This window comes from Stigmatopora argus, chromosome 14 (assembly GCF_051989625.1).
Source record: "Stigmatopora argus isolate UIUO_Sarg chromosome 14, RoL_Sarg_1.0, whole genome shotgun sequence".
NCBI classification, from domain to species: domain Eukaryota; kingdom Metazoa; phylum Chordata; class Actinopteri; order Syngnathiformes; family Syngnathidae; genus Stigmatopora; species Stigmatopora argus.
This window is the reverse complement of record NC_135400.1, coordinates 11,483,393-11,496,701: the sequence shown is the minus strand read 5'-3', so window position 1 is coordinate 11,496,701 and position 13,309 is coordinate 11,483,393. Positions and strand designations below refer to the sequence as shown.

Here is a 13,309-nt window from a genome sequence, read left to right as displayed (position 1 = left end):
AATAGTTTTTTTTATTTAAGACAATTGCTGATGTCTAAATTAGATATCATAGGCTAATATACTTTTTTCAGTTCATCATTTAAAGGTGTATTTGGACGTTTTTATTTCTCTGCTACTTTTGTAATAACTCAGACTGCCATAATAGTCAAGTGTGTACATTGAGCATTTTATTTTACTATTTTTTTTAATGGAAAAAAAATGCATTTCATTGATACCCATCTTTACACTTGCAATAACCTAGAAAATGGGAATTTTGGTCCATGTCAATTTGAGGGATAGTGAATCAAAATGTCTTAATTAAAAAAGAAAGTCAAAAAATGGTATAATCCATAAAAACATAAATTGAGGAATACCTTGAATTCTGAAATGAATTTATTGCAGAGATACAAAGAATAAGAATTCAGCTGGGTCATTTTTGACCCATGTTGTGCATCAAAGGGTTAAATCACTCACACAGTGAGACTAGAGTCAACTGTCAATCATTACAATATGTTGTACAATTACAATTTTTTTGGCATCTCCCTCTGCCCATTGAGCTGTCCGATACGTAATAGACACTTTTATTCACAGTAAAAGAATAGTTTATCACAAGTGGACGTCTATAGCTGTCAATGGTAGCCAATGAGTTCATCACATATCGCAATTGTGGAGCTTGTTATAGATATTAGATGTAGTTTATTTCAAAGTAGTGGGCTCATCATGATAGGGTATAGAAAGAATACTGTTTTGTAGGACAACTGGTAACTGCGAGTACAAAAGAAGAAACAATCATAGAACAAATCCAATTCCTCAAAGCGTCCCTGAGTCCGTCCGTCTGGGTTCAGCCCAGGTATCGTACTACCAGAAACATGAACACGCACGTGAGGATCATCCCTCCGATCATGATCAACTTGTCCTGGGTGGCCCGCCTCTCGATGAGTCGCATGACTGTGTTGGACAGGCCCAGCATGTTGGCCACATCCAGCATCTTTTTATGGGTCCCCTAGCAAAAATACACCAACAAATAAATACAAACTCTGGGCTATAAATAGCCATTTTTCATACATTGGCAGAGCAGTGACTCATACACGGCCGCCAGAGGGCGCTCTTGGCTGGTGATGAGTTTAGGCTCTTAGAATATGAAAATGCTTGTTTCCTGCCTGCATAGTGACGATGAGGATTTAACTTTACCTTGAGAGATGACCTTTGATCTCTGAGGCCATTGAGGATGCTCCCGCCGCTGCCCAGAAGGTCGTCCATGCCTCGGTGCGCGTTGTGCAGGTTGGAATTGAGCTGCAGCGTCTCGTCGATGGGGATGGACGTGTCGGCGTCCTGCAGAAATCGCCGCCATTAGTAAATTTGAAGACACTGGCACTGAAAGAGTTGTACAGAACTGACATTGGTGGTGAAGGTCCGGCTCATGAGCTCTTCACGTTCTCGTTCCTGGGCCTCTTGGTTGTAACGTCGGTGCTGGAAGTTCTGCAGGGCGGTGCGCAGGTGCTGGACGTCATACTTGAGCTGGTCCACGCGCCTTTTGGAAGAGGAAGGAAGTTCTAAAATTGATTCCGGGCAAACTTGGCGACTTGTCCCACTCACAGTTTGGCATTCTGGCGACGGTTGGGCGGCTCCTTGCCGGCCAGGATCTCCAGTCGCTCCAACTGGTTGAAGATCTGCTCAATTCGAGCTTGGAGTTCATTTTCTAATACTGAGATGGACAGAACAGAGGCATTCAATTCAGCGGTCAATGGCAGCCAAGTAGTGAAAAAAAATAACTATATTCTTCCTCTGGCCAAGACAGACCCCCTCACCAAAGAGAATGTAAGTTAGCTTACTTGAAATACATTGGAAAATGTTTCATTCTGACCTCAGAATCGATCCAAAAGATACCTATGTGACTGTTTTTTGTAAGTAACAATTGTAAAAGTTCACAGCATTCTCTTGAAAAGAACACACCCACTATCTCTTCCTGTTCTAAACTGTCCACCAAGCATCCAAAACAATCAAGCACGGGCAGCCATAACAAGAAGTGCATGCAAAAAAATGGACGTTCATTAGCTTTCAAAAGTGGTACAGGAAGCAATACACATGTTATTGTCGCTTACTTATCAGTCAATGATATGTTCATTATAAAACCTACAAAGAAAGATAAAAACTAGACACTAGATAAAAAAGGTAAACTTCAAAGTTATAGATTAAACCTACATTGCATTCTCCTGCCTTTGTTAATACTCACAGTGAACTGACTGGCGATCTGTTCTCTCCAGGTTGCCCATAAGCGATTGCACCTCCTGGATTTGCCTAGGGAAAAAATACACTATGTATAGTATAATAATAATAATAATAACAATAGTCAAAATGGTTTTAGAATGCATCCCTGTAGCCCCTACACGTTGGCAAGTGGCTAGCTCTTTAGCTCAATGGAAGGCTATTTACGCGTGACTCACTTATTTGTCTGGTGGTAAAGCGTCTCCATATTCGCGATGAAATATTCGCTATTGTTGTGTGTAATTCTTTTTTCAATTTTTGTTATTCACCGCCCGTCGCGCACCCCTACATGGAAGAAAGTTAGCTAGCTGTAGGTGATGGAAGCTGGCGGAAAGCACACGTCATCATGTTTGTGTACGGAAGTAGGGAAACGGAAATGCAGGAACGTCACGTGCACAGTGGCCGCCATATTGAAAGGGGCACATTGCACGCTCGAAGCGTTTGTGAAGCGCTTTTTGGGTGTTTTGTCTAATTCTTATTCGTAAGAGAAGACGATGTTATTGGTAGGTTGAGTTATTTACTCAATTATATTTGCAAGTTTAAGATGCTATGATTTGCGTGACTTTGAAATGATTAGCAGACCGTTTTTATTGCACCATCATAAAAGTGACAGAAGAGGCTTAATTACAGAAAATAGATAATAATTAGTCTTCCTTTCTCATCTTGACTGCAAGATGCAATAATAATAATAATCATAAGGATGCCTTTCAAAGACATTCTGGCCATTCGGGCAATATTTACACGCTTTAGCAAGCGAAACAGTGGAAAGCTGTTCATGATCAGCAATTATGGAACATGTGACGTCACATCCAGATTTGATGAAAACGGTAGATGTTCTCTGGTGCATTGTTATGGATGGAATAATTATAAAATGATAAACAACTGTAGTACAGGTTAGGGGTTACAACAAAAGACGTCCATTGGTTTCAACTATACATTAAATGATTATAAGTGATAAACTATAATAAGTGAATTGGATGTCTACTATAGACACATTCATGAATTTTCACAGATTACATGTAAAGATATATGATTGCAAAAGTTGAGATAAAATTACAGCCAGGACTCTCACGGAGCGTTTTGTGGTGGGATTTCCCGGACAATGTTTCCCAACATTTCCTCAGGGGGAAAACTGATTCCCGTGCCAAAATTACACTTCAATCACCTCCGTCCTCAATCATCCTGTTGACTAATTTCAAGGCAAAGGGGGTTAATTAGCCCAGTGAAATCTACGAACGAGCCGTTACAAGCTCTTCCTTTCCCCCTGTAATATTTGTTTACCTCATCGGGCGCAGCCATCAACAAGTGGAGCCAGACAGATGGTGCTCCACTTGACGGCTGCGCGTATCTCCGGGCTACGAAAACGTCAAAAAATCTGGAGACGCGTTCATGCCACTTCTTGCTCGCGCCGCTTTTTTTCCTGGTTTGTCATAACACGTTCCCCCGCGGCGTCGGGAAGCGCCAAATGAAGGCCCTGTCAAGTCGGAGAGGTCCACGAGGGAGCGTTTACCACCCCCCGTCTCAAGGTCGCGGGGTTCTTTCTTTCTTTCTTTCTTTCATTGGTTCTGTCTCTCTTTATCTTTCAGCCCCCGAGGAAAGGATGAGGTGAGCTTACCGCTCTGCCTCCGCACCTGAGCACCACGGGCGCAAGTCCAGGTCCAGACTACGGCTTTCGTCAAGGTATCTCATTGCACTGCTCTCCCGCCCTTACGTCCACCTAAAAAAGCACACCATTCTAGTTAACCTTGGATTAGCTTCTATTGTTACTAGTCTTTCAACGAGACCATTCTTAAGTTCCCTGTACTGACGGTGTGATTTCGGCTGAGGTCAATACTATAGTGGGAGCACCTTTTTAAAATTAAATACATCTTTTTTTAGTTTGATCATAATGGAAAGTAACTTCACGTATTAAATTCAATGCATTGACATTATTTAAATTAAAAAAACTATTTTTAGTTTGACCATAATGGAAAGTAACTGCACGTATTAAATTCAATGCATTGACATTAAAATGAAGTCATAACTGTCTTCTCAACTGGTTTAAATGGAAAGCATTGCAAAGCACTTGCTATTTACTCCGTGTCCGTCATTGACAACAATAGACGTCCAATCCGTTTGAAATGGAAGGCCCGGCAGCAAAGTCGATTATTTGACTGTGAATGAACATTGACATCAAAAATGGGAGTTTGGCCTAAAGAAAAACAGTTTTTCCAACATCTGAGTGCAGTGGACCCATGTTCCGAGCATGAGGGGTAATATTGAATAAATATATGAATAATGATGGCAGTATTTTTAGAATAAGTGCAAATCCTTATGCTATTTAAATCATGTTTAATAAAATATATCTGGAAAAGAAGCTCCCCAGTCATAGATAGATCCCAGACAGACAGATAGATAGATCATAACTCAACAATTACTGGTCAGAGAGACTGACTGAAGTAAAAGAGACAATTATGAGAGGAGGAAGAGGAGGAGAAGGGAAAAAAAGGCCTTCGGCTCCGCAATTTTTTGGATACCACTCATTTTTTTCAAGCCATACTGATGATCTTCTCATTTCCCCCCCGAGGGAGACCATCCTCTCCACTTTGAAGCCGGCGTGACGAGACGCCGAGCCAGAGCAAAAACGGGGCCCGTCCAAACCCGACCCGGCTCGGCTCGAGCCGGAGTTCCGCTGGGAGAAAAAAAAACGGGCCTTCTTGCCAACGAGTGTCGTTCCGATTGAGCCGATCGGCTTTCCCCCTTCCGACCGAGGCTGAGACCACCGCATTGAGCTGTCAGTCACACGCCCGTAGCCCCGTGGCTACAGCACCTGTGACACTTGACAGATGCTTGCTTGACGGCTGCTCTCAAATCAGGGCTTTCCCTACCAGAACCCACGCACACACTTGTGCTCCCACTATTAGTTAACATCTAGTATGGCTTACAAGAATGTGATGTTTTATTTTCTTTGTTTTTTAAGGACAGTGGATAGCTATTCAAAAATTGTCACTTCAGACCTTCACCCTGCCGTGCAATAATAATTTTTGTAATATATTTTTTTAATAGAAGACACTCATTGGCTGCCGTTGCTAGCCTGCAAGCTTTTAGCTTTTCTTGTTTAGCCGATGTTTTTTTTAATTTGTTTTTTTACCTGCAACCCAATCTATCTTCAACTATAAATAATCTTATCTTATAAATGACTGGGCTAGACATCCTATCCATTTGCTGCAATTAACGACGCTACACGTCCAACCTATTTGGACAATAAATTCTGTATAAATTAGGGGTGCTCACACTTTTTTGCTCCAACATCGATCTAGCAATAGTACCTTGGCAATCGACGTAATGAGCACCTCCGGTCTGCTCAATGGATTGGACCTTTATTGTTGTCAACGCTACCTAAAAAAAAATGTGCGGCGTTAAGAGACAATGTGATTCATTCTCCAACATTCCAAACACAAGGTCTTCCTTTTCTTTTTATCAGGATGTTTTTCCCCTTCTCGAACATTGTTGATGCCGGCGCGCTTGGGTATTGGTTGTAATGGAGGTGTGTGCGAATGTGTCCGTGTGGAGGCGAGAGGAGTAGCGCAGCGCAGGGAGGGAGTCATGGAAGCGGACCCAGGCGTTATCGTGGCCGTCTTGTTGTTGCTACTGCAGGTGTGCGAGTGCAGCATGGGAACGGCGTCTCCCTGGAGTTCCCTGCTGTGTGTGTGTATTCATGGGACGCGTATGAGTCAACGTGGAGAAAAGTGTGTGTGTGTTCAAGTGACTTGATAAACTCTGCTCTGGGAAAATCAGGACGAATAGACCATTGCTATTGATTATCGCTAACAAGAATGGGAAGCCATTTTAGGCTTTGTTTTCTTCCCCGAACAAATAATATTCAATATATTCATCTCGTAGCATCTGTGCGATGAAGTATTAGGGCTGAACAAAGAGAAAAAAATTAAAAGAAAGGGACTATGAGATTCCAGATTTCAACAATAAAGTCATGCGATATGATTAATGTTGGGATAAAAAACGTCGTGAAATGACTTCAACTCGTAATGTTATGAGATTTAATATTGGAATATTAAGTCAGAATGTTATCTCATTTTATGTTCAATTATGTGTCCATTCTAGAAGAGATTATAATTGTAACATTATGAAAAAAATATTTTTTTTGTTCAATTATGGGAATAGGTGTCCATGCCATGCTAGAAGATTCAAGTCATTTCATTACGAGAAGAGTCACGACGTTACGAAAATAGTCCAAATGTTATGTAACGCTATGTAATGTTAAGAGAAGAAAAACAATTCCGTTTTGTTACATTTTTAATATTACAATGAAAAATCCATTTTTATCATAATCCATCCCTAATATTAATACAGTGTGGCTTCGATTTTGACTCGCGTAGAATTTTTGGCTGATTCTTGGAAAGTGTGTTTTTAACCCTGCGAACTTGTCAGCCACCGTACATAGCCAACAATATTCCCCCCTAAATCACTGACGCCCCTCTGTCAACCAATCCGATAGAGGTATGCACTCAACCTTGTCATGGCCCGAGGCGACGCAAGTTCTTGTTGTGGGTTGAGCAATGGCATTACTCATTCCCAAATTCCTGCCCAGTGTTGTATTCTCTGTCTACTGTATCTATCATTTTCTCGATTTTTTTTTTTTTTCTCGGGGGTATTTTTAAGCCTTGCACCATTTTGGTTCCCCTTTCCAACAACATTGCGATTTCCCTGGAATGAGAGCAAACCTCGTTCGGGTTTTAGCCGTTTTTTTCTTCTTTTCTTCCACCTGAGGCTTGGAGGTTCCGATTACAGATGAGGAACCAACGCCTCGCGTCCTTGAGCCAAAGTGTCGAACAAACCTTCGCATGGCTCGCTGAGTCGCTCAAAACTGAATAAGTCACGTATCAACGTCTGCACAATGTTAGCTATAGCTGTAGCTCATTTGTTAACTGCAGTACAAAACAAAACAAAAATAATATTACGTTAGAGCTAAGCGATATGGCCCGAAACTACGATTTTTACGATTTTTCTTGTTCTGCGAAAGTTGATGTATGATTTTTTGCTCTATTTTGCAAGAATAAAAAGCAGAAAACAAACAAAAAGATAAAAATTGGAGGAAAAAAAACAACAGCACCTTTAGGGTGCCATTGTGGGCCTTAATCAGAGTACTATAATTCTATAATAATACTATATACTATTATAATAATACTACAATGTTATCATTATTATTTTAAATAATGTTATTTTATTCATCAAATATATATATTTGAAAAAAAGATTTCATTATAATGATAATTTAAAATATAAACACTAATAATTGAGATCTGGCGCGCAACTGTACAATAGTAAATGTTAATTCTGTGCCTTACATAATCCAAAATGTGATGTCCACAAATGTCGATGCTTAGTCTTTAAGATATTTATCTTTTTTTAAATTTTTTTTTAGAAATCACCATAAATATTCCTTTAAAAATGTTAAATGCTGTAAAAAAATCGCTTTCCCCCTATTTGTGGTTTTAGCCCCCAAATACAAAATAATACCCAAACCCTTTTTTATATGGTCGCCGGAGAAATATGACTCAAGTCTTCTGCTTCTTAGAGTTAGCTTAGCCCAAAGCAAGTTGAAATCATGCTGGGTCGAACCCAAATACAAACACGCCCTTCCACTGAAGTGAGCACAGGTGCGCAGACACCAGCAGTATGCAAAAAGTCCAACTCCACCCGCGTGATGTCAGGCCCGTGACAAACAAACAAACACACTGATGATATTGCATCGGCGTGGCCGTCGCCAGCCCGGGGGTGTGTGCGTGCGAATCCGCCGCTCGACTCCGAAGCCCCCTCGGCTGCGCTCTCCCCGCTCGGGCTCGGCAAGGGAAATGAAAGCTTTAGAAGTTCATTATAAAACAACAACAACAGGCAGCATGAGGCAAGAGGGGAGGGCGCTTTGCCTGGCGGGGGTCTCGTCCTCATTTTTCTTCGACATTTTTCGGCCAACGACATTATTATTATTTTTTTATCACGGCGTTCCAACTTTAAAACTAACACTTGCCAATTGTTGGTTATTTTCTGTTTTGCAGTAAGAAAACAAGCATTACTAACTTCCTTCTGATATTGACCCAAATTATGTGCTTTCGATTCTTACAGTATCTCAGAAATACCACGTGCAATGATTTTTCTTAAGATTTACCCTTCAAAGTAACACATTTGTACTCCCTGTTAAAACCATGAATATGGAGGTGAAAATTGTGAACCAGGGGGCAGCTTATACGCGAGAAATTATAAAATTCAACGATTTTAAGGCAATTTTAAGGCTGCGGCTTATACTCGGGTGGGGGTCTTATATGCCAGAAAATACGGTAGTACCTCCAAATCGACAGGTGAAGAAGAGCAGGCGCCCCCTCGCCATTTCTCCTGAAATTGCATTTTTGAGTGATCTGTCCGGTTGTCTCGCGGGCAAGTCTGTGAACTTGGTTAACCTCTAGCACCTGAGAGAAAAATGAGGCGTTCAGGCTCTCTTTGACTTTTCAACTTTGATGGAAGAAGAAATGGATTTTGTAGCAAATAGCTTTGAAGTCAAATTGTTGGAATGATACATCATCATTATTAAAAAAATGCAAGAAATCTTATTTGGTAACCGATAAACTGCCTGTTAAAACTTTACATGATTTCACTGGAGTACGACCTGTAAAAAGCGTATATTCGTTTTTACGGTATTGTTATTTTTAACCTCTTCAAATTGGAATTTACAGTTAAGAAATATACGTCAAAAGGAATGGGGAATAGACTCATACATGAAAATAATAGGAATAAAACTATAATTTGAGAAATTACGATTAAAAAAATACAAAAAATAATTGAGAAATGCAAAATTTAAAAAAGTTAAAAAAAACAAATGGATTTTTTAAAAAGAAAAATAGATGAACCAAAGCAAGAATTTATTAGTAAATACGTCCTTATTTTTATTTTGAAATATATACATTTTTTTATACATATTTAGATTTAATATATGATTTTTTAAATGAATTGTTGCCACGTTTAATAATGCTTATTCATCTTGCGTATTATGCGTTTGTGTGTGTGTGTGTGTGTGTGTGTGTGTGTGTGTGTGTGTGGCACTCATTGACATCACTGACTCTTACAAACGTTTGTCCATTTATTAAGTTGCTTTAAATAAGAAAGTAAAGATATATAAACAATACTTTTGACATGTGGAGAGATATTAGCAAGTACAGAAGAAACTTTACAAACATTAAAAAGGCCAAGCTTCTCCAAACGAGTATAACGCCACTCATCTACAGGCTTGATTTTTTTTTCTGTGGCAAAAATAGGAGAAGAGATGATGAGGTAGAAAATGCGTATACGAGCGAGCCCTGATGTCAATTCATTTCAGATGATTTCAATTGGCAAAATCACACTCACTTTTCAGCCCTTTTTGTAATATTAAGAAATAAGAGTACGGGAATGAAATCATAACACGACTGGTACGAGATTATGAGAATAAAGTCATGCCTTGTAACACAACGTGAAAAAAGTGGCAGTATTCCAAGAATAAACTCATATGTTCTAATATTATGAGATTAAAATCCACAAAAGTTTGCGCAATATAGTGAGAAAAAAGTAGGAATATTACAAGAATAAAGCCACACTACATCAATGCATCTTATGTGACTTAAAGATATGTAATACCTTGTAATACCTACATATAAATATAATATATTATACGTACTTTTGACCTATTTTTTTATACTTTGCATATCTGACTGCCTCCACACTCAAATTTCCCCAATTGAAGAGTTATCTATTTGTAGTATAAGTACTTGAATGTCATAATAGTAAGTTTTCTCATAATATTGTGACTTTAATCTTGTAATAATACAAGTTTTTCCCTTGTAATATCACCACTTCAATCTTTTTTTTACCCCCATAGTATTGCGACATCTGACTTTATTCTTGTAATATTTTGACGTTAATCCCATCACATTGTGACGTTATCCTCGTTCTATTTTCGTTCCGTCTTTAGCCTTAATACTTCCACGTACTTTTGACCTGCGCACATGATGACTTTGCTTTTCGGGGGGTACGAGGGGGACGCCGCGCGGCCATTTTCTTTGATTCACGACCTGGGAGGGAAAATACGGAGGCCAATTACGGAGCCACTTTGAAAGCATTTTCGCTAAATTTGCGCTGAAATTACACTTTAAGCAATAACAAACGATTCTCCAGGGCCATTTTCAACTTTAAAGCCTTGTTGTTTGGAATCCACGTGTTGTTAACCTCCAGCGCACATTCATTGCATGCGGAGATTTCCATAAATATTTCCATAAGAGCAACTGAAAAGCCACAGTGGTTTTGTGGGCAGGGCTTGGGGGGGGTCGGGGGGTGAGGGGGTGTGGTCATCTGTACATGCACGAAATAACAATGTCGTCCAGTAATTTTTTTTAACTGTGTCGCTCTTACAATTACATTGACGATGATAGACGTCCTATTGTGTGGTTTTTAAAAATGTGAAAAACTGAGTTTATCTCTAGTAGACGTCCAATCCATTTCAACTGGAAGGCTGGCAGCGATTGGACGTCTACCATCGTCAATAGTAGCTGCTAGTGGGCGCTTTGATATTGATAGTCATCTGAAAATAGGTTGAGAAAGATGTTACTTACATACCTGTCAACCTCTGCCGATAACTGCCCTTATAAATGATTATGATTCCCCTTACAAACCCCCCAAAAACCTTACAAACACCGTACGAGTCGTACGACTCGTACGGTGTTTGTAAGGTTTTTGGGGGGTTTGTAAGGGGAATCATAATCATTTATAAGGGCAGTTATCGGCAGAGGTTGACAGGTATGTACTTATGACTTCATTTTAACGTCAATGCATTGACTTTGATGGGCGGCCATGTTGGGAGGGGCGATGAAAGGTCTTTTCAAGCGTCTGCCATGAATATAAATGAGTTTATCGCTACTAGACATTCAATCTATTTGAAGAGGGAGGTCTGGCAGCGAATTTGTTAATAATCCAAACAGAGTTTGCTTGACTTTTCTTTATGAAACTCCATTTGTTTTGTCCCAATGGATAACGTCGTAAACCGCAGTCAAGAAAGAAAAAAGTTGTTTCTCTGGCCGAGATGCAAAACGGACTGGACGTTTAGCATGGTCAATCGCAATCAATCATTTTTTTTAATACAGCAGATGAGAAAGACAGGCAGCATAAAAGACAAAAAGTGAAACAGGTGTGTCTGTGGCTTGCAAAATGGGAATGCGTCACTGGGAGGGACGTGGTCTATGGCTCACCCTATTTGTAACCCGAACCCCTTCAACACTAGTTAGCGGATGCAAGCTAGTTGGCTAATTCTATTTTGAAGCACAACTTAGCTGAAATTGGGAGATGATTAGGAGGAATACATTTAGTATGTAACAAGGCTACTGTTATTGTTGGCACTTGCATGTGACCTATGACCTTGCAAGCCACGCCCCCCTTCTCGCAAGCGACGGACAGATGCAATTGCAAACAGACACGCTTAATAATGTCCAGTACCTGTTTGAAATGTTCTTTGGTATTTTTTTTGTGCATCACAAAAGAAAAAATCACCTGAAAAATCAAGGATGAATTAAGTTCAAAGTTGACCAAATATAATTATTTGACATAAAAATGTACTATCATGTGCAATGGAATGTTTGAATTGAATATTTGGGGGAAAATAACCTCAGAATAGCGGAAGATTTAACTTTTGTAGTTGAAAAATATGACAGCAGACACTATAATGTGAAGTTGGAAAACCATTTGTTGTATGTCTCAGTGAATGAACTGAGCATTACACACTTGCTTGTAAAATATAAGTATTTTTCTCTGTAATGTACCACCGGGATGAAAAAACTGGATCGGAAAACCAAGCAAAGTCAAAGAAAAACCTTTACACTGCTGTAATTGCATTCGCTATCTCATAGCAACAGAGAGTGAAAATTGCCCTCAATGAGAAATGTGGGGGCAAATTTTGCTTTTTGGACAAAATGCCACAGTGATTTTTAGCCTTTTCCACTGGCGCTTTTTTCAGCACAGTTCTCAGAAGACCCAAAACGATTCGATCCCATCCGTGTTTTCAAAGCGTCCACCCGCAAGAGCACGATCCAAAGCGCGCTTCTGCGTGATACTTCTTTTGTCCGCCAAAGTTCAGCGGGCGCCATCCCTCTTGTTTTCCGCCTCCTGCCTACGTACTCTTGCAGGTGTACACCTCCTCCTCCCGGACGCACGTCTGGCACTCCACGTGGCAACACCAGCGTACTTGGCAGTGGCAGGAAAGGCTGGTGAGGCGCACGGCCGTGTTGTAGCCGCGGCCGCAGCACAAGTTCTGGCAGCCGGCGTCCTTTGCGCACGAGCGTCCGCCGGTGCCCGCCGAGTAGCGCGAGGCCCGGCAAAAGCTGGGCGACTCCTCCAGGTAGACCAGGTCGCCGCCACCGCGCAGGCTCTGGCCCCGGCCGCGCGACCCCGCCGCCGCCTCGCTCTCGCCGGCCGCCGCGTTGGTGACGCTCAGCACCCGCGCGGCCGTGTCGTAGCGGTACTTGAGCAGCCGGCCCGTGTCGTGGAACGGAGACAGCTGCTTCCAGCAAGTCCGTACGGCGCAAGAGCCGGAAACCCCGTGACACTTGCAGGTGGTCTTCAGGCCGCTCTTTACCGCCTTGGACGGGCGCCACCAGAAGGAAGGAAAGGGAGAAAAACAACAACAACAAAAAAATCAGTTTTCTGGCTTTGATTCATGACCCGGCCTCTTATCGGGGAGGTCTATCTGCACGGAGGCGGACGCTTTCCCGAAGGCGGTCGGCCGCACCTTTTTAGAATGTCTCTGCTCGGAATCTGCAACGTGGGAGTGACCCGACTGCGGCCCGCGAGCCGACAGTGGCTTGTTGCTCGGGTTTTTTTGCACAAGAAACTCGAGTTCATGCTACGCTCTGTTGCGCTTTTCAGCTTAAGCACTGATTTTAAGTGATCAAGTTTCCTGTCATTGAGTATGTACTTGAAAATAAATACATAGTGGGCCAAATAAACTGCAGCTCGTTGCCCTTTCTTTATGCTATGCAGTCAATTATGAAATTAT

General features: G+C 41.2%; 2 protein-coding genes and 1 long non-coding RNA gene across 3 annotated transcripts in view; 1 reads left to right on the top strand and 2 right to left on the bottom strand.

The window, feature by feature from the left end:
• Nucleotides 1–350: 350 nt before the first annotated feature.
• Nucleotides 351–2,610, bottom strand: gosr2 (golgi SNAP receptor complex member 2). Its single transcript, XM_077618398.1, has 5 exons — nt 2,213–2,610; nt 1,576–1,684; nt 1,378–1,510; nt 1,171–1,311; nt 351–982 (listed from the first exon to the last, which is right to left on the bottom strand). The coding sequence occupies exons 1-5, from the start codon at nt 2,349–2,351 to the stop codon at nt 821–823; spliced, it is 684 nt and encodes a 227-aa protein (XP_077474524.1). The 5' UTR covers nt 2,352–2,610; the 3' UTR covers nt 351–820.
• A 27-nt stretch (nt 2,611–2,637) lies between these two features.
• LOC144088126 (uncharacterized) overlaps nt 2,638–13,309 on the top strand; it is an 18,871-nt gene continuing 8,199 nt past the window's right edge. Inside the window, exons 1-2 of the long non-coding RNA XR_013304813.1 lie at nt 2,638–2,747; nt 3,831–3,924. This is a non-coding gene — a long non-coding RNA (uncharacterized LOC144088126). The remainder of the gene's footprint in view (nt 2,748–3,830; nt 3,925–13,309) is intronic.
• The window catches only part of wnt9b (wingless-type MMTV integration site family, member 9B), a 9,603-nt gene continuing 7,356 nt past the window's right edge, over nt 11,063–13,309 (bottom strand). The window contains exon 5 of the mRNA XM_077618384.1: nt 11,063–12,892. Within this exon, the coding sequence (XP_077474510.1) occupies nt 12,425–12,892 (468 nt within the window). The 3' untranslated portion in view covers nt 11,063–12,424. The remainder of the gene's footprint in view (nt 12,893–13,309) is intronic.

Bases quoted from the DNA above. Each gene is read 5' to 3' on its own strand.
- gosr2 (XM_077618398.1), bottom strand. From the start codon at position 2,351: ATGCATTCTAAAACCATTTTGACTATTGTTATTATTATTATTATTATA. The intron at 1,685-2,212 runs GTGAGTATTAAC...TGTCCATCTCAG, and splicing joins AGATCGCCAGTCAGTTCACT to TATTAGAAAATGAACTCCAA. The intron at 1,312-1,377 runs GTCAGTTCTGTA...CGATTTCTGCAG, and splicing joins GCCGGACCTTCACCACCAAT to GACGCCGACACGTCCATCCC.